Genomic DNA, 11,731 nt, shown 5'->3' with positions numbered 1-11,731 from the left:
CTAATTGACCCTTATTTGAAAATCTTTTCAAGATCACTAATCTTTTCACTCTGTAAATTAATTTCTTGAAGAAGTTTCTCAATATCCTAAGAAAAGGACTCAATGATGTTATAGAGTACACGTTCTCAATCAATAGACTTTTCAAATTCATCGATGAGTTGATCATGATTCTGAAGATCAACAAACTCAGTAGAATTTTTTGAGATTCTGGTGAGCTCCATTTCAGCTTTTGGCATTGTGTCCAATGTCTCGTTGGAGAAAGAGTGGTCAACACAAGATGAGACAATCTTCATACCTCGGGATTCGGAAGAATCAGCTAAGGAATAATCCTTTGAGGTATTCCCGAGACAATTGACATAGTTGAAATCTTTAGGAGGAATTTTGGTATGTGTAAGAGATTCTGTCCTCAGACTCAGATTGCCACAAACACATACTTGTAAGGTATTAAACGTGTTTTCCTTCTCTGATACCAATTGAAAAAGCGGGGGTCTAACAACACCACCCAATATTTCGCTTAGAAATCTGTATGAACTAACTCCGATATACTTTCTAGAGAATCAACTAGACAGTCAGACTCAATCTAGATAAAAGTATCCCAAGGAGTTAATATCTCTCTCTCTTGATTTGATTTACTCGAGCTAATAGAATCATCAAGTCTTTAATCAAATATAAGGAATAACTTGGATGATACCAAAGACCAATATCCAAGGATCAATCAATTTAAATCAAAAACCAAAGGTTGGATATTCTAATTGATGGTCTACAACGCACAACCTGTATTATTTCAATTATAAAGATAAACAATATAATGCGGAAATAGAAATAACACAGACACCAGAATTTTGTTAACGAGGAAACTGCAAATGCAGAAAAACCCCGGGACCTAGTCCAGATTGAACACACACTGTATTAAGCCGCTACAGACACTAGCCTACTCCAAGCTAACTTCGGACTGGACTATAGTTGAACCCCAATCAGTCTCCCACTGATCCAAGGTACAGTTGTACTCCCCATGTCTCTGATCCCAGCATGATACTACGTACTTGATTCCCTTAGCTGATCTCACCCACAACTAAGAGTTGCCACGACCCAAAGTCGAAGACTTGATAATAAACAAATCTGTCTCACACAGACAAGTCTATCAAAGGATCAATCTGTCTCTCACAGATAAAAACCCTAAAGGTTTTTGTTCCTTCTTTTGATAAATCAAGGTGAAGAGGAACCAATTGATAATCCGGTCTTATATTCCCGAAGAACAACCTAGAGTTATCAATCACCTCACAACAATCTTAATCATATGGTAGCGAAATAAGATGTTGCGGAATCACAAACAATGAGACGAAGATGTTTGTGATTACTTTTTATATCTTTCCTATCGGAGATATTAATCTCAACCCAATCAATCTGATTGTACTCATACGATAGAAGATGCAAGATCAGATCACACAACTACGATAAAAGTAGTATCGGTATGGCTTCACAATCCCAATGAAGTCTTTAAGTCGTTAACCTGGTTTTATAAGAAGAAAACCAAAGTTTAAAGGAGAACCGACCCTAGCACGCAAACTAGTATCACGCGTAAGGTGTGGGGATTGGTTTTGCGTAGATGCTAGATGTCTCCTTTATATAGTCTTTCAAATCAGGGTTTGCAATCAATGTTAGCTTAGTAATAAAGCATTTAATATTCACCATTAGATGGAAACCTGATTAGATTCAAGCTAATATCTTTCAACCGTTAGATCAAAAACTTAGCTTGTTACACACAAATGAAATGCACGTTTCTAGGTTTGTTAACCGTACCCAAACGTATGCACTTGTTGGTTCAACAATAGTTAACCAAATGTTTATCCATATGAGCATTTCATATCAACCATGTTCTTCTTCACTATAACTAGTTCAAATGACTTCAAATGAACTAGTTAGAGAGTTGTTCAATAGCAAGGAAATCTCATGTACTACACAAGACACAATTGAAGCAAAGATGATGTGATTCACTTGAATCGGTTCATGAACTTTATAGCCACGGTTTACTTACTGCATTCCTTACTCTTTATAAGTATTAGTTCACGAATCACGATCAACGTCTTTAGATATAACCTACTCAAGTTCGCAGTCTGGGTTCGCGGACTTAAGTTCACGGAAGGAGTTCACAAAGTTCGCAAACTTTGGCTACGCCACATTTCGCGGACTTGGCTACGCCACATTTCTTTTTTCTTGATCAACAAAGTTCGCAAACTTTGGTTCAAGGAATAAGAATCGTACATAAATGTGTTTCCACAACAATGCTTATGTCCACCATTGGTTATATAATCTAAACTCTCATTTCAATCATTGAAACATTCTTAGAGGACGCTATATAGTTGTTATACTATTTCTCGTCAAAGCAATTTTCAAAGTGATTGAAACATAACATGACTTTCGTCACTAGGTAAGGATAAACTCGGTTGAAGCGAAAGCTTACCAACACATATTTCGAGATATAGATAGGCGAGGTATACTCGGATCGAAATACCAAATGTGTATAATCAAAGTCTATATAGCAAAACGACTTTTGTCTCAAAGAGTAGGAGATAGAGTAGATAGACTTTTGAGTGATAGATAAGTTCAAGTCTCCACATACCTTTTCGTTGATGAAGTTCCACCGGTTCCTTGAGTAGATCTTCGTCTTGTATGATGAATCGCCATGGAGTTCTTGAGCTCAACTACTCTTTATATCCTAGTCTGAGACTTAGCTATAGTAGACTAGAAATCAAGACTTATAGTTTTGATCACTAACATTGACAAACATGCTTGAGATAGTAACGCATGCGAGTTCGACCGAGCAATGCTCTAACAAGAATATCAATTTCCCTTTTAAGACATTCATTCTCTTTGCAAAGTCTATCACATTTAAGTGCCTTTGACTCTAAAGTTACTTCAACATCCTTTTCAGGTGTGCATTCAACAATTGCAGTGAAAGCTTTGTTCTCTTGATCCTTGGAACAATTAAAGCTATCACCATCATTTTTTTCTATATTCTCTACACAATTCTGTGATTTTTGAAAAGGAGAAGATGCATCTTCTGAAGAACTCCTTTTCTTTTGTCTTAATGCGTTTCTAAGTTGTCGTACAGCCGTATCAACACTACAATTTTCAATTTTTGTATCCGAAGAACAAGTCTTGGTTACAGCTTTAAGGGTAATACCCTCTTTATTCTTGAATTGGTATTCAAGGTCAAAGATCTTTATTTTACTAACTAGAGCGCTTCTAGATAGTGTGGAAAGATCATTAGCTTCCATGATGGCATGCTTTTTAGATTCATATCTTGGTGGTAAAGACTTTAGAATTTTACATACAATATCTTTATCTGAAATAGTTTTTTCTAAAGAATAAGAGACATTCACTATTTCAGACAGATTTTGATCAAACTCATCAAAAGTATCTTCTTCATCCATACGAAGATTTTCCCATCTAGAAGATAGGGTTTGAAACCTAGCTTCTTTTTCAGAGGCATTCCCTTCAAATACGATATTAAGAGTATCCCAAGCCTCCTTTGATGTTTTACACTTGGTTACATGATGATGGAGGTCTCGAGTTACAACATGTATAATGGCGTTTAATCCATAAGAATTTTGCTTCGAAAGCAATTTTTCTTCATTATTGAATTCTTTCAATTCCTTTAATCTAAACTCAGTGGTTGAGTTGTTGACTAGTACTTTTGGGTGTACATACACATCAATAACTAAAACCCAAGTGTTAAAGTCATGAGCTTGAAGAAAAGACGACATAACCATCAAACCCTGGAGGTACGTTAACCGAATCAATTATCATTTGATTCAAAACTTTATAGGTTGGATCACTCCAAACACATATTGTTAGATCTTTTCGTGTTTGCCTGCTCTGATACCAATTGAAAAGATGAGGGTACCCAAATACACCACAATCTTTTTCTTTGATCACAACCTATTCAGTCTCTACCGTGTATAAACCTCTTGGAGATACAATCACTCAGGGAATATTTCAACACGGTGTCCACTTGAAATAGGGTTAGTCCGGACTGGCCTAACAAAGTGAGAATATCAAAGTCAAGTGGAGAGATCCAATACACTTTGTGTGATCGTCTATGGATATGAAATCGAGACGATACAACAACAAAGTGTTCACTTGATAATCGAAACCTTATAAGATAAATATCAAGTGCCTAGTTAATGTACAAGTGTATTTACTTTAATTATAATATAAAAACAATTATAATGCGGAAATAAAATAAAGCACACACACCAGAATTTTGTTAACGAGGAAACCGCAAGTGCAGAAAACCCCCGGGACCTAGTCCAGTTTTGAATACTCAATTGAATTAAGACGCTACAAAAAGTAAGTCTGCAACTTCGTGTAAACAATACTAAATAGACTAAAATCCTAGTTACTCAGCTTCAACAGTATTCTTGTTTTGACTATATCTAGCAGAACCGAAGTTCTAAATAGATATTAGTTTTGATAATATTTAGAAGAACCGAAGTTCTCAATAGATATTTGATACTAGATATCCTAGCAGAACAGGCGTTCTCTTTAGGATTTAAATCTGATATATCTTCTTAATGGTTCAATCCTTCAATCAGACAAGATTCCTTTGGATCGTATTCCAAACAGTAAAGGATAAATTGTTTGGTAACAAAACTCACCTTATAATCACAATATGATATAAGCACAATTAAGGATCTTATATTTTTAAGACCTGTTACCAGATCCGAAGTTCCTCGGTTACAAGATCAAACAAGACAATGATTATCGAAATAACCAGTCTTGATTACAAGGGTTATGATAAAATCACAATCTACTTGTTGATCTTAAAAAGGGTTATGTTTATTGAAAATAAACAACCTCTTTAATCTCAGAAAATCAAGTCACAAAAAGTTACACCAAGATCAAAACACAAGAACAAAAGCCTTCAATCTTCGATTTAATCTTCAAAGTAACAACCTGCAACAACAAACTTGATTCCTTATTGATTTGTCGCACAGAACTGAGTCTGTTAACAATGGAAAATCAATGAATATATCTTACGGATCTAGAAAGACTTAGATTCGTAGAAACGTTGATCTTTGATCTAGTTTGAGTTAACATCTTAGTTAACAGACTCCGTTCCGTGCGACAAATAAATAAGGAATCAAGTTTGTTGTTGCAGGTTGTTACTTTGAAGATTAAATCGAAGATTGAAGACTTTGTTCTTTTTTTTTTTGAAGCATGAATTAAGAGGGAGTTTAATTTACAATAAAAGAATCGGTTTCACATTGAATGTGAAGAGTAACTTCAAATAAATGACATTGGAAGGGTGAAATGGAGATTGAAATATGTTGCTCGATCTGGACCCTTGAAAATGTAGATTGAAAATCTTAAATCAGTGTCTCAATCTCAACCCTTCTTTATATGCTAAAAATGTAAATTGAAAAACAAAAACATATGACTCAATCTGAACCGTCCTTTATGTGTCTGAAATGTAAAGGGCCGTCCATATGGAAGAACACCACTGTCTCTTATAATATATATAGAAGATTCTCTATATAAAAAGAGCATTAAATATTCAGACCCGTGCATCTCACGGGTGAGAAACTAGTTAAATTAAATAGATAAGACCTTTCTATGAGAATTTCTCACAGCGGATCAATTCAGTATCTTTGGCGAAATAAAAGGCTTTAATTAAGCCTTAATTAATTAAAAAATGAGGAAAATTAGACCCTAGCTAGTTAATGACCTTAATTAAGCGTTAAAAAACGGTGCGCGAGTTATAACCCCAGAGGTGTCACCATCCTTTCATAAAAAACCCATCAAAACAAAAATAACACAAAAACCCCATCAAAACAAAAAAAAACACAAAAATCCCAAATTTAAATGTTGGTTTCATCAAATTTTATTTTGGTTTCATCATCACAAAATTTGATGAAACCAAAATAAAATTTGATGAAACCAACATTTAAATTTGGAGTTTTTGTATCAATTTTTAAAAATTTGGGATTTTTGTATCAATTTTGTTTACGATGGAGTTTTAATGGATCCTAACATTTGAGTGGGGTTTTTGTACCACAAGTTTGGTCGTTTTGGGTTTTTATGACTAGTTTTGCTTAAAAAATATGGAAATTAAACCCTAGTCAACGGAGATTCTCTGACTATTTAAAGTGAAGTGAGATGAAGTTTCTTTTTTCAGTTTTCCCTGAGACAGCAATGAAGCAAGCTTTCAATCTCATCATCAAGTCTCTGTGGATTTATCAAGAAGAAGGACGACCGGTTAGTTCAGTTGTCTGATAATAATCTTTATCTATCTTTGTAAATAGATAAATAGAAGGATTAAAATTATTATCGGATGAAAAAACTATCTGAAATCGAAAGAAATAAATTGTTTTCTCTTGTTTCATTTCTTGGAATGTTATCTCTTGTTTTTGATTATCATTCTGCCAAAAAAAAAAAAAAGGAAAAATAGAAAAGAAGAAGAAAGACAGAACTCTCGCCGTACTTTAAAATAGCCCAGCCAAACTATTTATAAACCCCCACCCCAAAAAGAAGAGAACAAAGTAGTTTAGTACCTCTCGCCTGATAAAAAAATTCTAGTTCTCTTCCTTATTTTAATCGAATTTCTTTCTTTCTTTCCATAATGGTGCAAACTAGAAGAACAAAAGATCTAAATCTGAAAGCAGATGAGGCATCAGAACAGTTAAATCATGATCTAGATCTGATAGGAGAAGACGCATCTGAACAGCTTAATCTCGACCTAGATCCAGAGAGCAACCACTAACACCGCCAACAGTACATACCAATTGGTTTAGTGTGTTGGAAAAACATAGAGGAAATTTTGAAATTATCGGAAAGTGGTATTGCATAAACTGCATTTTGGTGCAGTCGTTTGAATCTTCCAAGTGTGAGGTACTTTATTTACAAATCTTTGAAAATATGATGGCTCTGATTGCTTAATTTTACCCTAATAATATGCTTCATAGGTTTGTTTTTGATTGCTTAATTTTACCCTAATAATATGCTTCATAGATTTGCTTCTGATGGCTTAATTTTACCCTAATAATATGCTTCATAGGTGGTTTGTGGTTTGTTTTCACTTTTATATTTCCTGTTTCTATTTTTCAAATGGTCCAAGCTAATTTGTATGGCTTCTATTTACTGGTAGATACATTGCTATTCTTTGGTATCTCTTGATTGTGTTATCCTGTGAATCTTTGGCATGTTTTTTTATTTATTTTTGATTTGTTGTTTAGGTATTCAACTATTTATATCGTGTATTTTATTTTTGGTTGTAATTTCCTCCGTCCGAGATTCATGCATGGTAATCCTTTATTGATATTACTGTGTAATATGAGGGATATTAGGTTGTTCTTGAGGGTCAAATCCATTGTTTGTGATCTAGGTGGTGCTTGTAACGAAGACAAAAATTATCTGTCTATCTTTGTTTACATCTGACTTATTTGTATATCTTTCTCTCAGTTTTGCAAGGAAGACAAATTCTGATGTGCTGGGGGCCCTTGCTCGAGAAGTCGAGCGCACCAAATTCTACTCTACAAAAGGTTTTTTCAGAAATAAGTGGTCATGCCTACGTCATTCTTATATTCTGGTTTACATTGATGTGTACTAACACTGACTTGTTATATTTTGTAGACCATAGTGGAGAAGAATCCACTATAGTTGGATTTGATGAGCGTATGCTCCTACATGAAGAGGTAGACCCATTTCCTGCATGCTTGTAGTATTTACAACAGGAAGTCAGTAGTAAACCATTGATTCATTAATGTGAAACAGGTAGATAAGGAGTTGTGTGCTCCGCATGAGAGGCCCGATCGGCTTAAAGCAATCGCCTGCACCCTCTAAAGGAGGCAGGTAGGTTATATTTCACATATCTTACAATAAATATAAGGAGCTGGCTGAATGAATAAGATGGATTAATCCACCTTAACTAATGCACATACTGTATGCTTACATTTATTACTTGGTCTGTGTTTCGTTTGTGATTGACATTAATGTTGGTTGAAGGGTGAAGTTAAGGAAGATATTGTCACCAAGTGCGACTTTGACTTTCTTTTTACCTCTTCTTCAGTAGTCTGTTGTTACCCCTTTCGATGGTCTTTTTACCCCCTTTTTAAAAGTTGCTTCTCGAGATTTTGTGTTATGTTTATTGGAAGTAACTTCGATATTACTTAACCAAGACCTTCTTTTTCTGGATAATTTGCATAAGAAACTCTACCGTGTGCAGTTTAGTAACGTTCTTTTCCCTGAAACATGGTGTGTGGTTATATTATAACTTCCTTCGGCTTCTCCATACTCTCTAATGGTTCCTGCTTTAGATGTATTCCCTCCTTTTTTTTGCCTTTCAAATGCAAGAATCTTCTGAGTTGTTTATGCAGGAATTTTTCCTGGACATTGTTCCTCGATATCGCCTCGAAAAATTTCCAGCGCCGAACTGGAGAAGGTGTGTTTCTATCAGCAGCTTAGTTTGATCCTGATAATGGTTGAATTAACCGAAGATCTGTCAGTCTTCTGAAATGTCAACGTATAAGGGCTTCTTTAGTTTTCAATCCTTAACTAACTTAGTCACCCAATCTCATTTGAATTTTGCAGGTACATACTAAGGGTCAGATTCACGCTGTTGAGAAGACCAGCAGCGTGCGGATCTGGTACACATTATATTATTCACTTATTTCACTTATTAAAACATGATATCTTATACTACAATGTTAACTTCGATTGTTTGCATTTTAACTGACAGGTATCTTTCTGGGGACACTTATACTAATCAGCACTCTTCAGATGCTGCAAAGCTTGCAGCAGCAATTTGTTCTGACCTTGCTACGACTATCTTTAAGGGTGAAGCCAAAAATGGTTTCGCATTGGTAAGAACCAAATAATGAGACACTTCAGAACTATAATCTTGAACATTGAGAAAATGGGGTTTTGTTATGATTGAGAAACAGTTTTTGTTAGGAAAAAATAATGAAATTGGAGCAAGAAAATGAAGTGCACAAAGATTTATGGAAGGGTACAGTTTTTTCCGTTTTGTTTGACTCCTTTTGACTACAGTGTGTACTCACCAGTCACCACTTGTACCATTACTTCGTTTTGATAACCTAAGAGACCTATATAGACTTTAAAGATGGTGTGTCTGACTTACTTACAAAACTTACAAATGAGGAGTTGCTGCTAAAGAGAACAAGTCATGTGGTGACTATAGGGGTACCAAGGACCAAAACCTACTTTTAATGTAGTATTAGGATTTGTCTTAAGGTTCTAGGGGACATGTCAAGTGCAGTCTCCAGTCATCAAATTTTCCACCCAAAAAATGAGTTTTTCTTTTCATGAACACTATATGAAAGATACTTTGCAATTAAGTTTTTGGTTTCATATTTTTGTCAACAGTTCAATTTTTATTTATCCAACATTGGTTGTTGATAGAGTTACAATTTTGATTGCTGGGGGAATTGAAGCTAGAGTCCAATTACTAGCAGTTCATAATTAAAACTTCATTCTAGTATATATTAAATGATTTCTGTTAGAATTTACATATGTTTCTGCATTTTCTCGTAGGTGAGGCCCCCTGGGCATCACGCTGGTGTGTCCAAGTCCACGGGATTCTGCCTGCATAATAATGCAGCGGTTGCCGCATCTGCAGCAAAAGAAATGAGTGCCAAAAAGATTCTTATTCTTGATTGGGATGTCCATCATGGAAATGGCACTCAAGAGATCTTCGATGCTGACAGATCGGTAGGTCAATGATTACCAGATCTTATTGATTCTCATGGTTTTGCTTTTGAACATTTCAATCATTGGAGTTCGTTATGCATTCTGTAGGTTTTATACATTTCAATTCATAGATTTGACAGAGGTAAATTCTACCCCCCTACTGGAGCTGCTGACAAGGTAACTATGAGCTCGATTATCTCATAAAACTCGGTATATGGTGTCTTCAGAATTTTCGTGATACAAAACATAATACATATTTTGGATGGTCTTCTGTAGGTTGGCGTCAAAGGGGCAAAGGGATATTCAGTGAATATCCCCTGGAATCGTGCTGGAGTAGGTGATTGTGACTACTTAAGCGCTTTCAAACATATTGTGATTCCAATAGGTAAGTAGTAACCTTGCTTGAGCTTTGGATCTGTCTTGTCATCTTTTTGGGGTATGTTAGTGTTAACTAATTGTTGAGGTCATGATTTGCTAAGTGTTTGGACCATGTGAATCAATTGTAGCCAGGCAGTTCTCCCCTGAGTTGACTATTGTGTCAGCGGGGTTTGATGCTGCGAGGGGAGATCCGCTGGGCTTGTGCGATGTAACTCCACGCTATTATGCTGAGATGACCAGCATGCTAGCTTCCATATGTGGAAAGTTGCTCGTAATTCTTGAAGGAGGGTGAGTCAATTTCTTTTCTTATTAGTAGTAGATAATCATAACTTTAACTAATTTAGCAATGATATTATTGAGGACTTATTCCCTGATATTATTGAGGACTTGCTTGATGCTGATAGCAAAGGTTAGTGATTTTTGAATGAGAATGGATGGTGTCTACCTGAATCTGTGGATGAAGAGCATTTAGCTATATTTGGTCATCTTAAGGAGGTGGAGTTTGATAGGAATGAGTCTAATGTTGTTGTTTGGCAGGTATAATCTGAGGTCCATTTCTGCTTCTGCAAAGGCAGTAGTAGAGGTATTCTATTTATTTTTTCCTTACCGTTTCATGTTTTAGTAATTATGGTAGACTACTTGCTCTGATATTTTATACATACTGGTCTAATTATTTTCCTTTTCAGGTGCTGCTTGGTGGTGATCCTGCTGGAGTCCGCAAGTTAGAACCATCCATCTCGGGATTAGAAACGATCAGAGAAGTCCTTAGACATCCAAAGTAGATTTTGGAAGTTGGATTGCTCTGTTTTTCCAGTGAAGGCAAAGGCTAAACGCGGAGGCAAAAAGAAATGAATCCAGCTATGAAGTCCCTCCTCCTTCGTTGCTGTTTATTCACAATAGTCGCAGAACTCCATGTCCTGTCAACATGAATACAACCCTCTTTTTCTTCCAAAACACAAACAGCAACAACATCAACATTAGCAAGGCAACAAGAACAAGAACAACCAAGGCAACAAGAACAAGAACATCAAAATCAAAATGAACAACCAAGGCAACAACAACAAGAACATCAAAATCAACAACAACATTAGCAAGAACAAGAACCATAAATCCCTCGAAGAAAACAAGAACCATCAAAGTCATAGACATTATCTGTGGAGGTCTCTAGCATTGACACCTTCAACTAGTAAGGTTTGTTTTTTCTTTTTCAGCTAGAGAAGAGTGTTTTCAATTGGATATTATCCCTGTACCCAATGTGTGAGATGCAAGACCATTATGTTTGTTTGCAGTTCCAGTGTTAAAATAAGACCATTCCTAATATTATAGTAATCATTCCAAGGTAACTGACTACTGTTATACACGACAGAACTTATCAAAACAGGTCTACAAGGATTATACCTACAACATAACTAAGTTCTAGAATGGCTAACACAGAAAATGGTGGTCAAATTTGAATCCACATAAATCAGGGCTCACCTGATGCACGAATATCAACTTGTAGAGCTATATCTGCAAATCTGTTGCCCTGTTAAAAAAAGAAACTAACCTGATATCACAATTTAGTATGCAATATATCAAAACTGAAGACAAAGAAATCTCATCCTGTGGAGTTTTCTCTCAATTTCTTGGGTAAGAGCGGAGA

At 35.6% G+C, this 11,731-nt stretch overlaps 1 protein-coding gene across 5 annotated transcripts; it reads left to right on the top strand.

Moving 5' to 3' along the window:
- Window positions 1–6,146: 6,146 nt before the first annotated feature.
- On the top strand, window positions 6,147–11,432 carry LOC113275553 (histone deacetylase 15-like). Of its 5 annotated transcripts, XM_026525080.1 has the most exons (14): window positions 6,147–6,261; window positions 6,640–6,894; window positions 7,465–7,544; window positions 7,636–7,697; window positions 7,777–7,854; window positions 8,379–8,443; window positions 8,593–8,648; window positions 8,741–8,864; window positions 9,556–9,732; window positions 9,820–9,888; window positions 9,988–10,096; window positions 10,218–10,377; window positions 10,627–10,672; window positions 10,776–11,432. In XM_026525080.1, exons 9-14 carry the CDS (start codon window positions 9,649–9,651, stop codon window positions 10,869–10,871), a joined length of 564 nt encoding a protein of 187 aa, XP_026380865.1. In that variant the 5' UTR covers window positions 6,147–6,261; window positions 6,640–6,894; window positions 7,465–7,544; window positions 7,636–7,697; window positions 7,777–7,854; window positions 8,379–8,443; window positions 8,593–8,648; window positions 8,741–8,864; window positions 9,556–9,648; the 3' UTR covers window positions 10,872–11,432. The 5 variants fall into 5 exon arrangements, with proteins under 5 accessions (XP_026380865.1, XP_026380867.1, XP_026380864.1 ...); XM_026525082.1 differs by lacking the exon at window positions 6,640–6,894 and having other exon boundaries at window positions 6,193–6,261; XM_026525079.1 differs by lacking the exon at window positions 6,147–6,261 and having other exon boundaries at window positions 6,268–6,894.
- Window positions 11,433–11,731: the final 299 nt, after the last annotated feature.

This window comes from Papaver somniferum, chromosome 4 (assembly GCF_003573695.1).
Source record: "Papaver somniferum cultivar HN1 chromosome 4, ASM357369v1, whole genome shotgun sequence".
Taxonomy (NCBI): Eukaryota; Viridiplantae; Streptophyta; class Magnoliopsida; order Ranunculales; family Papaveraceae; genus Papaver; species Papaver somniferum.
The sequence above is the reverse complement of the archived record's forward strand: the minus strand, read 5'-3'. Positions and strand labels throughout refer to the sequence as shown.